Source organism: Mustela erminea, chromosome 18, assembly GCF_009829155.1.
Source record: "Mustela erminea isolate mMusErm1 chromosome 18, mMusErm1.Pri, whole genome shotgun sequence".
Classification (NCBI taxonomy): domain Eukaryota; kingdom Metazoa; phylum Chordata; class Mammalia; order Carnivora; family Mustelidae; genus Mustela; species Mustela erminea.
Window position 1 is genome coordinate 18,213,533 of NC_045631.1, and position 15,853 is coordinate 18,229,385.

The 15,853-nt window shown below is 42.2% G+C and overlaps 1 protein-coding gene across 2 annotated transcripts; it reads left to right on the forward strand.

Moving 5' to 3' along the window:
* Positions 1-680: 680 nt before the first annotated feature.
* TMIGD1 (transmembrane and immunoglobulin domain containing 1) lies at positions 681-13,670 on the forward strand. Of its 2 annotated transcripts, XM_032322315.1 has the most exons (5): positions 681-762; positions 3,013-3,291; positions 5,845-6,120; positions 11,480-11,583; positions 12,613-12,657. In XM_032322315.1, the coding sequence occupies exons 1-5, from the start codon at positions 681-683 to the stop codon at positions 12,655-12,657; spliced, it is 786 nt and encodes a 261-aa protein (XP_032178206.1). The 2 variants fall into 2 exon arrangements, 1 of the variants encoding a protein (XP_032178206.1); XR_004280786.1 differs by lacking the exons at positions 681-762; positions 3,013-3,291; positions 5,845-6,120 and adding exons at positions 8,957-9,311; positions 13,569-13,670 and having other exon boundaries at positions 12,613-12,653.
* Positions 13,671-15,853: the final 2,183 nt, after the last annotated feature.

Here is a 15,853-nt window from a genome sequence, read left to right on the forward strand (position 1 = left end):
AAAGTATCTAGGGAGAGGGCTCGGTGGCAGCAAAAGCATAGAAAGAAAAAAAATGGAGGACTTTATTATCTATTATTTTTAGTCTATACTGGGTTAAATGGAACGTGTATTCCAAGGGGGATGATGGTAGTGGGATGGGGGAAAGCGGAGAGATTGATGTGATTCAGACTACAGACCATGTGGCAGCTGAGTCTTTTCTAAGGTACGAACCATCTGAGTCTATGGGATTTGGAGCAGTCTCAAAAACTCTCTGTAGCAGAGAACAACTTTTACAACACTGGTCCAAAAGAGGCTTTCAGAATCAGAATTACTGCAGCTCAGTAGAGACTGTCTGTGAATGAATAAAATTTCTTCTCTCTTTCTGTTAAAATGACATCCTATCAATTTCTCCAAGGAAGACTGGTTCTGCCTTTGCCAGGGCTGTCCTATAGTATTTCCTTGTGGTTTTCTTTTCTTGCCTTAAAAAAAAAATCCCTAATACTAAAAGTACTTTGAACTCAGTAATCAGAACAGGATTGTTTAATTAAAAACTAGAAAGAGTACAGCTGGGATGACTCATCTGGGATTTTATTTTAAATGCATAATAGACAAGAGGAAGGTTCATAAAGTCAGTATAGACCAAAGTACAGAACCAACTACACTCTTTCTCCCCCAGCAGATCAGACGTAAATTTGTTAAAGATGGTGTGGAACGTCAGTGGCCTCATGAGAACATGCAGATTTCTTCTCTTAGTGATTTTGTTTCTGCCATGTGAGGTTACAAGTAAGTTAATATTCCTTTGGTCTCTTTGTAAATAAATACTGCCAATTAAAACCTGATCAGCAGGCACTGGGAAAATCCAAATCACCAAATACACAGCCAGTATGGCTCAGAGTAGAGGAGTCAGACCACATGATAAGACATTAAATGGAAAAATATTTTTATGGTTCTGATATTATAAGACAGAGTAAATATTCTATTCTCTCCAGAGCCACAGCTGTTATTTTTCTACGTTTTAATGCATTTCATTACTAATGACATCCAAAATACACTCTGCTGTTTAGGTAAGCATAACCACTCACAAGAAAATCTTTTCTGCATTTGTTCTCTACCCCAACCTGGAAGTAGATCCCCTCCCCCGCCAAACACCAATTTTAAAAGTAATACACAGTCTTTGTAGAAAAGAATAGGAAATATATAAAAGGATAAAGAAGGCATACCTGGGTGGCTCAGTCAGTTGAGCGTTTGACTCTTGATTCCATGGGATCAGCCTGTGTCAGGCTCAGGCTGAAGTTCAGCGGGGAGTCTGCTTGGGATTCTGTCTCCCTCTGTCATGTGCATGTTTTTTATTTTATTCCACACGTGTGTGTGCTCTCTCTGTCTCTCTCTCTGTCTACCCCTCTGTCTCTTTCTAATAAATAAAACTTTTTTAAAAGATTTATTTATTTATTTATTTGACAGATAGAGGTCACAAGTAGCCAGAGAGGCAGGCAGAGAGAGAAGGGGAAGCAGGTTCCCTGCTGAGGCTATGTGGGGCTTGATCCCAGGACCCTGGGATCATGACCCAAGCCGAAGGCAGAGGCCTTAACCCACTGAGCCACCCAGGTGCCCCATCAAATAAATAAAATTTTTAATTAAAAAAAAAAAAGAATAGGGGCCCCTGGGTGGTTCAGTCATTACGTGTCTGCCTTCAGCTTGGGTCATGATCCTGGGATCAAGCCGCCTGGTGGCCTCTCTGCTCAGCAGGAAGCCTGCTTCTCCCTCTTCCACACCTCTTGCTTGTGTTCTCTCTCTCACTGTGTCTCTGTCAAATAAATAAATAAATCTTTGAAGAAAAAAGAAGAAAGAAAACTAAATCCCATCATCCAGAGATAACCACTTAACAACATTTTGATATGTATTCTTCCAGATTTTTAAAAAATACTGGGCAGCAATCACATCATTTTTACCAGTAGTTTATGCATTTTAAAGGAAAAATTCATATGATTACAGACTATATTAACAAATGTCATGTCAGGGGCAAGTATGTGCAGTTAAAGTCAATTTTAGCTTTTGTTACTTGCTTCTGAACTAGGGAAGTAAGAATTGAAATTCCAGTATGTTACAGTCAAAGGATTTCTGAAAATCAGAGATGGAAACCAGCTGCTATATATCCTGATAATCCTTCGCACAACAACTCGATTGTGCTACAGACCACAGCTGTTTAAACATCAATTATTTTACTACACTGCCAAAATAACATTTAAACATCAGAAATGCAAGACTAAATTCTCCACAATCCCATTACCTAATCGGAAACCTTTTCAAATCAGCTTTTGCCCGTATTCAGTTGCATATTCAATTTTTATACACTCATAGTAATTACTGGAGATGAAATTTACATTCTGCCTATTCACCTAATGTGGTGTCCTAAGTATTTTTCAATGTTACTATCAATCTTTTTCATTTGTATTTCCTCGCTCTCACACCCTTCCTTTGCCACTTTCAACCCCTTGAAGTAAACAATGTCTAGAAAGCACTTCTCTACTTTTTTCTCTATTTTTACCAATCCTGTTCAGTGTACACACTGAATTTTTTTTCCAAGACTTTTCCTCTTAAATGCATGTGTGTGTACATCCATGCATGTGTGTGTGTAAATGGGGTAATTCTGTGCATAGTAGTTCTCAAACTTCACTGCGCATTAGAATTGCCTGAAGGCATTTTGCAAATGCAATACCCAGATTGCTCTCATATCAGTTAATCAGAATGTCTGGGGGTGGGAGCCAACCATGTGTTTTTAAAGATCCCCAGGTGATTCCAATGTGGAGCAAAATCTGGTAACCATCATTTTAACATTTACTTTTAACATAACTTTTTTTAGTTAATGATACATTACAGAGCTTTTCCCCTTGTAAAACCATAGATCAATAGGACTATTTTTAATTATCACAAAATATCTCATTGTACGGGTGTAACATGATTTGTTTAACCAATCCCCCATTTAGTCGTTTTGATCATTCACTTTAGGTTAATACTTTCTTCCTGCCCTCCCAGCTTCTGTTTTAACTGTGAATAATAGCACTGAGAACTATATCCTGGACACTGAGCCTGGCTCCCAAGAATCTCTGAAATGTGCTGTTCATAACCACACCAGAGAGGAAGAACTTCTCTGGTACCGAGAAGAGGGGACAGTGGATTTGAAATCTGGAAACAAAATCAACTCCAGTACGGTCTGTGTTTCTTCCATCACTGAAAACGACAACGGAGTCACCTTTACCTGCAAGCTACAGAAGGACCAGTCGGTGTCCGTTTCAGTGGTGCTGAATGTCACTTGTGAGTGAGAGGGAAGAGACCACTAGCCAATCGCTGTTGTCTGCACTGTGTTAAGTGGTACTTGAAACCTGGGACTGAAGAGTTGTGTGTGCATTTTCACATGAGCTTGGTGTTGCCTCATTGCCCTATTTATGCTCCCACAACAGTGCGTGAGAGTGCTCGTCTCCCCATGCCCTCGTGAGCACTGAGTATCCTCCAACTCCAAGAATTTGCCAGCCTGATTTGGAATTTTACTTTCATTTTCTTAATTAAGAATGAGGGTGTCCACCCTTTCATAAGTGTACTGGCTGTTCATGTTTCTTTTGTGTGAAATGCCTGCTCATGTCCTTTACCCATTTTTCTATTGGGTTATTTGCCTTTTGAAAATTGGTTTGGCTAGGGGCGTATGGGTGGCTCGGTTGGTTAAGTGACTGAGTCTTGATTTTGGCTCAGGTCATGATCTCAGGGCTGTGAGATTGAGCCCCCGCAATGAGCCCTGCATGGAACCCCCTGTGGGGCTCTGTGCTGGGTGTGGAGCCTGCTTAAGATTCTATCCTCTACATTCCCACTCTCTCTCTTTCTAAAAAAATAAAAATTAAAAAAAAAAAAAGGAAGAAGCAGAAGGGAAAAAAGAAAGAAAAGAATCCCCGTCAAGTAAAATGATCAAAGAGTCCTATATCACATGATAGTACTCTAAAACAATGAGCTAGATCTCTGTGGTTCATCGTATATATATCTCAAAAACATGCAAGCTATCGAGTGAATAGAGTCTTTTATATAAGCCTCCTAAAACAATATGATGTATTTCCTATCGGTACAGTATATGTATAAAAAACCTTGTTTGTTTGTTTGTTTTTAAAAAACAACAGCTGTAGAGATTTACATGAAACTTATAGCCATGGGCCTCTTTGGGGAGCCAGGAAGTGAACAAGATGGAGTCAAAGAGGATCTTAACTTTATCAGAAATGTGCTAATTTTATAAAAGGGAATACCCCCGTATTGCTGACAGTCTTCAAAATTAACTCTGTAAATAGTTAAATAAAAAGGAACAACTAATAGGACATGTCTGCAGGCCCTATAGTACATTTGGTAATTCTGTTATCTATTTCAGCAGCTTCCTACATCTCTGAATACCATCTAACATGCTGTTGGATATGGATACAGAATTTCAAGCTCATTCCAAAGAGCAACAAAATGTCATTCTTCTGAAAGCGTTATTAATAGCACAGCCTACTCAGGGTCTAATTATTCAGTGTGTAACCAAGCTCCTTTTTTCCTCTTCTCCACCTCTCTTTCCTACTGCCCATTTTTTAAGCACTTTACTGCTCTTCCGCACCTCAACCAGAAAATGCAACGGGCAGAGAGGAGAAAAAGAGTCAGCTCAACCATTTCTCCTCCTAGATGTTGGAACGCCCCGGTGGGGAAGAGGGCTGGAATTATTTGGCAAAGAGAAACGTGTTCAAAATCTCTGTCTCTGTGCCTGCCCTTATCATGGAGGGAGTAAGGACTTGCTCACACAGAGGGATGAGAAAGACTCAGAAGGTCACAGCTTCCATAGATGTCAAAGTTGCCATGATTGGAGCACCTTCCGGGAGGAGGACATTATTTTTAGAGGATCACCGAGGAAATGCAAGTATGCATTAGTTAAATGTGGCCAGGGCAAATTTGGTTAGATAAAATGCAAAGATAGAGGAGGTAAGGAAACCTCAAAACCACTGTGGCTGCCGCGGCCACCAACACTAGCACCACAATAATATGACCAGCACTGTGGTAAATTTTTTACAGGCATTACCTCATTGAATCTTTACAGCAGATAGAGGTATTAGCCCACTTTTTAGATGAGGAAATTGAGCAGGTACTTAGCAGTTCAGTAACTTTCTCAAGGTCAGAGAGCAAAGACTTATAATTAATTAACTATTTTAAAAGATTTTATTAATTTATTTAAGAGAGAGAGAGAGAGAGCATAAGCAGGGGGAGAGGCAGAGGGAGAAGGAGATGGAGATTGCCTGCCAAGCAGGGAGCCAGATGCGGGGCTTGAACCCAGGACCCTGGGATCATAAACTGAGTGGAAGGCAGACACTTAACTGACTGAGCCACCCAGGCACCCCTCATTGTTTTTTAAAAAAGATTTATTTATTTGAGAGAGAGAGAGAAAGTTTGTGTGTGCAAGTGGGGGGAGGGGCAGAGGGAGAGAATCTTCAAGCTGACTCCTTCCTGAGCAGAGAGCCTGATACAGGGTTTGATCCTATGACCCATGAAATCATGACCTGAGCCGAAACCAAGAGTCGGTCAGTTAAATGGCTGATCCAGGCGCCCCAGATTCATTATTATAGACGTTTTTCCATGGTTCATCTTCTCTACCACATAGAAGTTCTATGAGGTTTGGAACTGGATATATATCATTTACCATTGTATCCCTGGTTCCTAGTCCAGTGCTTGGCACAAAGTAGGTACTCAATAAATCTTTGTCAAATGAATGAACGACTACATGAGAGAGACTGAAGGAAGATCTTGAACATTGACAGTCAACTACTGCTTATCTGTTAATTCAACCCACCTGCTTGAGTCTTGCAGTTCCTCCTATTCTAAGTGGAGATGACTTCCAAACAGCGGAGGAAGGCAGTGATGTGAGGCTGGTTTGCAGCGTGAAATCCAACCCCCAGGCTCAAATGATGTGGTACAAAAACAGTAACATCCTGATTTTAGAGAAAAATTACCAAGTCCATCAGACAAGTGAGTCTCTCCAACTGTCAATCACCAAAGTCAAGAAATCTGACAATGGAACCTTCAGCTGTGTTGCAAATTCATCTGTGCGAATGGAGACCAAGGACTTCCACCTCATTGTCAAAGGTAACTCTCTTTTCAAGTAGAGTAGGCAAAAAGTCAGAATAGGTTTTCAATAATATTTTTGTGGCAACAGATCATGATGACAATTATGATTAGTAGCCATGATTTTCTTTGGAGAGTCATCCCTATCCAAGGAATTTCCACTAAGGACTCCAGTTCTTCCATTTAGGATACCCATTCCATATACAGCAATGCTTTTTGGGCAAAGGTCTTTTTTAGAACCAAGTGGTGGAAGACAATTCTGGTTGGCTTTTAGGGAGGAGTACCTTTCCTGAATTCTCTTAGGCAACAAGGTTCGTAGGAACTGGACTTTGGAGTTTATAGCCTAATGATAAACTAAAAGAGAAGTCAGAAACACAAAGAGAAAGAATGATAGATAAGGAAATGAATCTTTAAAATCACTCCTGACTTTGAAATTGTGATCTATAGGCTAAGCAGCAGTGAGGGAGGGGGAAGATGGTGTAAAAAGGTCTTTCTCTTGGCTTCATGCCTCACCTACCCAGATTTTTCACCCCTGAAATAAATAACAGGGAACAAATGAAGTTCCAAGTGTTCTTCCCTCCTCATACTTCTCATTCATACAAAAAGAGAAAGGGGACCTGAGCCGAGAAAATGAGGAAGACAGTAGAAAGAAACCAGGTCAGAGAGCGAATGGAACGCAGACCAGTGTTCCCACACCTCTACTTAACATAGGTGATGGGGGCAAAAATTGACCTCGAGGGGAGCCTGGATGGCTCAGTGGGTTAAGCCTCTGCCTTTGGCTCAGGTTGTGATCTCAGGGTCCTGGGATAGAGCCCCGCTTTGGGCTCCCTGCTCAGAAGGGAGCCTGCTTCCTCCTCTCTCTCTACCTGCCTCTTTGCCTACTTGTGATCTCTCTCTCTCCCTGTCAAATAAAGAAATAAAATCTAAAAAAAAAAACTTACCTTGGGGTGAGCAGCAGAAAAAGAAATTGTCAAGAACACAGTTGTGATAACTGGAATGGGAACGACCATCTTGGTAGCTGGGTAAAGAGAGCCACAGTCTAAGCTGAAAACTGGCAGCCATCAAGCTTGTCACTCATTCCTTGCTGCTATGATCTAAGTTCAAAAATAACTTCCTTTTTTTTTAAAAAAAAAAGATTTTATTTATTTATTCGACAGGCAGAGATCACAAGCAGGCCGAGAGGCAGGCAGAGAGAGAGGAGGAAGCAGGCTCCCCGCTGAGCAGAGAGCCCGATGCAGGGCTCGATCCCAGGACCCTGGGATCATGACCCGAGCCGAAGGCAGAGGCTTCAACCCACTGAGCCACCCAGGCGCCCCAAAAATAGCTTCCTTTTTGATACAAATTCCGAAAGTTTGGTTAGCATAGTTAAGTTTTCTTAGATAACATCTCTCTTGATTTGAAACAACCATTTATTAAGACCCTTAATTGTCAATTTTAGTTGCTGAATATACAGACAAAAACACGGTAAAAAAAATCTTTAAAGTTTGCTTTCATGTTAAAACTGTAATTATGAAGTTGAGAAACATACCAGTTTATGTGATCTGCAAACTCGGGCAAGCCAAGTTAATTTTCTGGTTACAAAGCCTTAGTTTGGATACATGTAATGACTCCCTTCTCCTTCTAATTGGACAATGTGCATCATTGAAATAAAATTTAGTTTTTCTGAAAAAAAAAAGAAAAAGAAAAAGAGAAAGACAAGATACCTGGAGTCGCAGATGCCGGAAATGCTCACACACACATTTCCTGGTCTGAGGCCAATATGCTAAGAGCAGCCAAACAAGCTGAGGTACTTATTTCTTGTTAGAACATTTTTCACTTTGTCATTTGCTTCCCCATGCCCACACATTGCTTTTCTTGCTAGTTCCTGGGAAGCCAATTGAACCCCTGCCAGAAGTGTTGGACGATGTGAGCACCAGGCTTATTTCCTCCCTCTCAAGGGGAGGTCGGGAACACCGACCCAGCCGAATGCCCATGACTATGATTACTGGCCTGTCCAGTAATTTGTCCTGCAGAGTGGTGACAGTATGCCCAGGGGCTGCTTGCTTTCAAAACCAAAGCCACAAATAACCCAAGTACTCATGGGATCTAGCAGTGGAGGAGGAGGTCCCTTATTGAAGCCTGCCTTTTCACCTCCCCCTCCAAAGCACGGCTGGCAGGCACCTCCAGCCACGGCATTCTAACCAATTGTGAAAATTATGCACGGAGATTAGGGAATTATATCATCTCTCTTGGTTAAGAAGGAATCACAAGTTCTCTGTGCCATAAACAAAAAAAAAAAAAAAAAAAAAAAAACCCCAAAACCCACAACAACAGCAACAACAAAAACATATGACTCATGTGGCAAGCAGGATGCTAGCTTGGCAACTTGGCTCTTGGATGGGTGGGGTTTTGGATGGAGCTCTTCCAAACCAACTTGTTTTTCTGATTTCTTCCCGCTCTATTATTTCCTTGGCTGTGGGCTATCTTCAAAGCATTAAGTGCTCTGCTGCTGGGGCTCAGGCTAAATATGCTTGTGGTGAGCCTGGGCAGGCTTTGTTGTTCAGTAGGGTGGTTTCTAAATGAGGCCGTGGAAGCTGGAGTGAAAGCATGGATCTTGGGCACAAGAGTGTAGCCTATGTGTTGGGATTATCTTGCCCTAATAAATATGGAAGGGAAAAAATACCAAGAGAGTAAAACAGGACAGCAGGAGAGCTGCAGTACACTTCTTATTTCCAATAAATTCCTAAAATACTATCTTAGCCAGGATTGCAGCCCCTCCCCTTCTGAGGGTGAATGCAAACGGCCTTAGACTTATACTTGCCAAAGTGTAAGTTCCAAGTTCACTTGGAATCTGAAGTGAGCCAGTGGGTCAGGCAGTTTTCAGCTTGTTTATGGAGTGAAAGCTGCCAGGAGTGTCTTCATTTTATTCAGCTTGGTAAGAATATTCAGGTCTGTGGATGATTTTTGATTTCCTTTCCCAATTGTTCCTTGGCACTGAAAGTGGAAGGGGTCCCTAAGAAGGTGAGGGCCGTTTGGTGTCTCTCAGGGCGAGCTAACAAGAAGGCCCACGGAGGAGAATTTCTCCAGAGTGTTGGTGCAACTCACACTCTCATGAGAAAAATTTTTAGTAACAGCTAAAAAAGAGTGAGAGGAAAGGATGCTTAATCTACATACTCCCCCAAATTACCCTGAGCAGGAACTGGATACATTATAAAGAGGAAAGCAAGTTAAAGGTAAGTGGTTATTGTGTCCTACAGGTATGGGGGGGATAAACCCTATTTTTTAATATTGAGGAATAGAGGACTTGGGCTTTGAAGTGAGATTTATTTAAACTCTTCTCTTGCCCTCCTTCCCATCTTTTGCCCCTTGTGTACTATCATGCGAACCCGTGTCCTTTATAACACTGATCTCAATCTGTAGTTTTTGTTTGTTTGTTTAGTATCTGTTGTTTTTGTTTGTTGGCAACTAGAATGTGAGCTCCTTGAAGGCAGGAGCCTTCCATATCTGGCCTATCTTTTGCAGGCTGAGCACAACCTACTGCACCAGTAGTTGTTCAATAAAAATGTTTTGACTACACTCAATCGACAAACTCAATTGTATGATAAATAACACACTTTTAATTTCCTATAAATTCCTAAAATAATATCTTGGCCAAGATTGGAGCCCTTCCCCCTCTAGGGTGAATCCAGGGGCTTAGACTGGGTCATTTAAATATCTTTGTTGATCCGAATTAAGCACTCTTGAAAGTTTCATCCCATATCATAGCAAATATATTAAAATGAAGCACATTAAGTATACTTTTTTGCTGTAAAATTTTTGAAAGTTTGTTTGTAACTTGCATACATTTTTAGTCTTATTATAAATATGATATTAATTTGGCTCTTAAGGTTTAGTTATTATTATTATTAAACAGTTGGGTTATAGTTGACACAAAGTTACGTTTTATAGATGTTTAAACATTTATTAATTTTGGGTAATTTTGCCACTTTATTTTCATATTTTAGAAGCTATATACATATATATTTTAAGATTTTATTTATTTATTTGAAAGAGAGAGTGCGAGCCGTGAGGGGAAGAGGGGGTGGGAGAAAGTATCTGAAGCCGACTCTGCCCTGAGCCAGGAGTCCGATATGGGGCTCGATCCCACGACAGTGAGATCAAGACCTGAGCCGAAAGTAAGAGTTGGATGCTTAACCAACTGAGCCACCCAGGCGCCCTGGAGTCAATTTTTTTCCAGGTCTCAAATATTTTCATAGGCTTTTGGGAACTGCGCCCACAGTGCCTGATGAACCAAATAGCTCTAGGTTTCCCTGGTGTTCAGAAAACGAGGGGATGGCTTTTCATTTCTAGCTGACATGATTGCTGCCGATCTCTTTCTAGCCCAAGTTAGAAGTAGACTCTGTTCTTCCATGTTGTTTAGAAAGGTATGAACATCTTTGCCAAATTTGGGAAGGCTGGAGCTTAGAGTCCTACTTCCCTCGGGGCACACACAGCCCCCTTATATAACGTTTTGTCCCCTGCTTGGGGTATTACCACAACGCTTCTTCTCGGGCCCACAGGCCTCTCTCCCCTCAGTCCAGCAGGCTCTTTCACTTTTCTCTTCCTTTTTTTTTTTTTTTTTTTTTTTTTTAAGGTTTTACTTTTAGGGGCACCTGGGTGGCTCAGTGTTTAAGCGTGTGCCTTCGACTCAGGTAATTATCCCGGGGTCTTGGGATCGAGTCCCGTGTCGGGCTCCCTTCTTGGCAGGAAGCCTGCTTCTCCCTCTCTCTCTCCTCCAGTTTGTCCCTTCTCTTGCTGCCTCTCTCTGTGTCAGAAAAATTAATGAAGTCTTTAAAAAAGAAAAAATATCTTATTTTTTAAAGTCTCCATACCCAATGTGGGTCTCGAGTTCACAACCCTGAGATCGGGAGTTGCACGCTCTACCGACTGAGCCAGCCGAACACCCCTCAATCTTTCTCTTCTTGCTTTTAAGTCCTTCTTCCCTCTTTTGTCCCCCGTGGAGATGCCTCTAAATATCTTTGGGGCTTTTTAAAGTGCAGGAAAAACCACTGATATCAGCCTATTTCTACCTTCTGTGTGGCCAAAAATTTGGATGAGGAATTCACAAAATGGTCTGATTACCTGCTTTAGGGGAGTTATTCCCATTACAATAAATTATCCTTCTCCAAAGTAATGGATCTAAAGCCTATCTCTGCTAGTTACTAGCTTGTGACTTTGGGTCAGCGGTTCGTCACCCATAAAATGAGGGACCAATACCTACCTTCTTGGGTTGTTTGAAGGCTTTAATTAAGAGGATGATCTATGTTAAGTATAAGGCACCATGGTGGGGACATAGTAGAAATATGTGAACTAGATTCATATAAATGTTAGCTCGTGTTCCTTATGTTTGCCTTTCCAACAGATAGAACTGTGACTATGCCAATAGAACCCATTATTGCTGCGTGTATTGTGGTCTTTCTGACGCTGTGCTTTGGACTCATTGCTAGAAGAAAAAGAATAATGAAGGTATCTAAGTATTCTAAGCTATGTGGGTAACAAGTCATCTAAATACAGGCAGAGAATCAGCTGTCTAAGTGACTATGGAGTTGGGAACCATACTTGGACACTCTGTTTCCTCTAAAGGTCTAAAATGGAAGCTGCTCAAAGGAGTAAAACTTGTACAAATACTCTGAGTACAGCTTTAACAAAGAATAGAAAGTCATCGGGACAAACCCTGGGTGAAAATAGCTGCAGGGGGTTGGGGGCTGATTTTTCTTCCCTTTAAATTATCCTTTATTGTTGCTATAGTACCTTCGGTACAATAAATAAATATACAGAGAAACATCTGCTGTGGGGTCAGAGATCTGCTTGAATAAAATGGCCCTTGCTGCTCAACTTCTGAGGGCAGCCACAGGCCCTGCGACCGGAGGGTTGGAGCTTGAATTGTTGCATAGTTTACCTTGTTGGTTCGCTTGGTGCAACGAATGTGTGTGCATAGGTTAATGCCATGCATTTGGCTCCACCAGTTATTTCAGTGCCAAAGGGAGGCAAATGCGGCAGGAAGCCTGTAAGAAAAGCCCAGTACAGTCTAGGCTTGTCAGTTATGCAGCAAGATGCAGGCTTCTTGAAACATATGGTAACTGCGTGTGATTCGGGACAAGGGACAACAACGTCTCCCAAGAAGAAATTCACCCACCCCCTGGTGCCAATCCAAAGCAATTTTTTTTTTCCGGGGGGCGGGGGGGGGGGAGAGAAGGAAGAAAGAAAAGGAGAGTAAAAAAAAATATTCAACTACCTAAGACTCCTAGGAGCATTTTAAGAATTACATCTCTGTAGGTTCAATAGAGATAATTAATATGGCCAAAGACGTAAGACCTGCACCCGTGCAGAGGTGTCTGTATTTCTAGCCATCTCTGTATGGATGAGTATTTTTCTCGGTAGGAGATTAACAGCCATTTGGGTTTCCTATCCCTTGAGCCACTTTGGTGCATTCAAAATGTTTATCTACAGCCTCAGAAAAGGAGGCAAACTCACTGCCCTTGTGTTTGCTTTTAGCTGTGCATGAAGGATGAAGGTCCTCAAAGAGACACGGCTCTGTAAGTACTCTGGGCTGGGGCCAGCGATTTCCCAGAAGCAGATGGGAGTAGTGGCGTGTGTCATAAGCCCATCCTGGGCAAACTCCTCCTTAGATGGGAGGTGTTGGGAGGTGCTGGAGGTGAAGAGGTTCAGACAAGAACAGAGGGTGGAGGAGAATCTGCCTCCACTTTAGAGGAAGACAGGTGAGGCGAGGTTGGAAGGTTGCCTAGGACTGAGAATACTGCTGCCATTGGGTGGGTTGGGCCTCTTCCTTTGGCTCAGGTCATGATTGTGGGGTCTTGGGATCAAGCCCCGCATTGGGTTCTCTGCTCAGCGGGGAGTCTGCTTCTCCCTCTCTCTCTGCCTACCTCTCTGTCTACTTGTGATCTCTCTCTCTCTGTCAAATAAATAAAATCTTTAAAACAAATTTAAAAAAAAAGATTTTATTTTCTTGTCAGAGAGAGAGAGAGCAGGGGGAACGTCAGGCAGAGGGGGAAGCAGGCTCCCCACTGAGCAGGAAGCCCAAAGCAGGGCTCGATCCCAGGATCCTGGGATCATGACCTGGGCCAAACGCAGACGCTCAACTGACTGAGCCACCCAGGTGTCCCGCTACCACTGGCCTTAAGACTGCTCTCCACTTAGGAAGTTTTGGGCTAGTGTGTGCCTGCGTTGTATTGCTACCTAATGTAAATGGCTGAGAAGGCTTATCCTGGGGGAAGCAATACTGCTTTCTCCTTCACAGCGGGGTCACGCACCCCTCATTCTTAACATTGTCTTCTCTGTGACAGTTCCTGTAGTCTGTCAGCTCCAGCCTTGGAGAAGTAAGCAGTAGGTAAAAAGAACAAAGGTGTTCTTTCTGAGAGCATGAATTTTGTTTTGATTTTTTTTCTTATTGCCATGATTGTCATTGTAATTGATTTCTTGGTTCATTTCAGATGAGCAAGCTGAGATACCATCTCACACAGAGAGAGGTTTGGATCAGGACTTCCTTGATTTATGTAGTCCCATCTGTATTTATTGCTATTATTAAATTCACTCCTGTCAAATTGTCAGAGGTTATGAAAAGTGTTTCATTAAGCCCTGAACAGTAGTTGTTATGACTAATTTGATATCCTTGCAGAACATTTTTATGGAGAACACTATTAAGAAGGAAAAGTAAGATTCTGTTAAGGCCTCTCCTGGGAGGTTATGTTAATTAATGGAAGTTGGTTCCAAAAAGGTTGGTCACCATTTACCATTGAGTCTGTATTTTTCTAGGGAGGAGATGAACACAACATATTTGGTTTTCACGAATTAGTGCCATACCAAAATGAAAAAGGGGAACCGAACACAGATTGATCAATTTCTAAGTTGCCAAGGAAGCACATAAATAATATCAATCATCATCTACTTTCACGGTCGTCTCATAAAAGAAATGTTTAGGACTAAAAAAAAGGACGGATGTAATCTCAGAATATAAGGCATCCCTTTCAACAGAATAAATTTAGCACTGTGAAGAAGTCAGCATATGTTCTTATTTTTCTCATCTCTTCCTGGTGTGGTGACACAGTCGCAGACTTTGTGAGCCTGCGTAGAGATGGAGACGAAAACAGCAGGGGACCTGTGCTAGCCAGCAGTTCTGCTGGGCGGGGGGGGCAGTCTTTACCCCTCTGGAGCAGTCCCTTGCCTAGATCCAGCCCTATTGATTATGAATCAGCCTGTATGTACTTTCCTCATTTACCTCCATTTTAAATTTCGGCTCTTCTGATTTATCATCCACCTTCCCCACTTCCATTCTTTCTTCATTCTTTTCCTCTGAGAGTCTCTGCTTCTCTGCCCCACGCAGGTGGGATGCGTTAGGAAGAGAGGTCGTCCTGGCCAGAACAACCTTGGATGTCTCTGCTGTGCTCACCCTCTAACTTAGAAACAACAACACAATTTTTGGCCTAATATTGCAGGAGATAAATGTGCTACAGCAAGAGAGAGAGAGAGAGAGATCTGCTATCAGCCAGGTGGTTCAAAGCTTCTTACTGACATGGAAGCAAAGAGAAGAAATGAGCAGATTGTATGAAATCTTAACAGTCTCGTGTGTAAGAGGGACCCAGACACATTCTCCTGGAGGCTTCTCTCTGCTTCCTTGGAAACTTCTGCATGGAATGGAGAGAGAGACTGTTGAAGACTGATTTTCAGATTTCTCTGTTTTCTTGGAGGCCCCAACAGGACTGTGTGGGGAAGACTCCAGATCCTGTTCTCCTCATTCAGGATTTCTTAAAGTAGACTTTGGAAGCCTATAAAAATGGTGTAAGGACAAGGTAGGAGGATTGTGAAAATCTGGAAGTTTAGGCGATGAAGGAGAAGCTTGGAGACTATTTGGAAAAACACACACACATCTCTGGCAATGAGGGGGTTGGGATAGTTTAAAGTGGAAGGGGAAATGGGAAAAACTTACCTATCTAATTGGACTTGGAATCAGGAGACCAGAATTCCAGTCTTGGCTGTGTTACCTTGAGCAAATCCTTTAAGGTCCCTTGGGCCTTTGGAATATGAGGATGCTACATTGGAAGAAGGATTAATTTTCATGTTAAATTTCATTTAACTCATGTGATTCTCAAAGGATTCCCAAATACTTTAGTTAAATGCTGGAAGGAGTTGGCAAGAAAAACTGACAATGTAATACCTTTGGCCTACGTGGTAGAATTATGAATCAGCTTTGTTCTAGGACATATAGCAATCCTTGAGTATTACGGGTCATCAGTAGGGAATTTCTTCACCCTTACAAACTCCAGTGACCTTGTACATTAGCATAGACAAGGAACATCAGTTTTAACAGATCATAGCAATGTCATAAATGATCACTGCCTTTCATTTTGCCTTAGTTTGGCAAAAAACCCCACAGAGGCTTTATTAAAAACTCTGTCTATTGTTATTTTTTTGAAGGGGGGAGGGGCAAATGGAGAGGGAGAGGAAGAGACAGAATCTTAAGCAGGCTCCCTGCCCAGCAGAGTCCAAGGTGGGGCTAGATCTTAGGACCCTGGGATCATGACCTCAGCTGAAGTCAAGTCAGACACTTAACTGACTGAGCCGCCCAAGTGACCCAAAACAGTGTCTCTTATTTAAAATTAGAAGTTGGGGGGCACCTTGGTGGCTCAGTGGGTTAAGCCTCTGCCTTCGGCTCAGGTCATGATCTCAGGGTCCTGGGATTGAGCCCCGCATCGGGCTCTCTGCTCAGCAGGGAACCTGC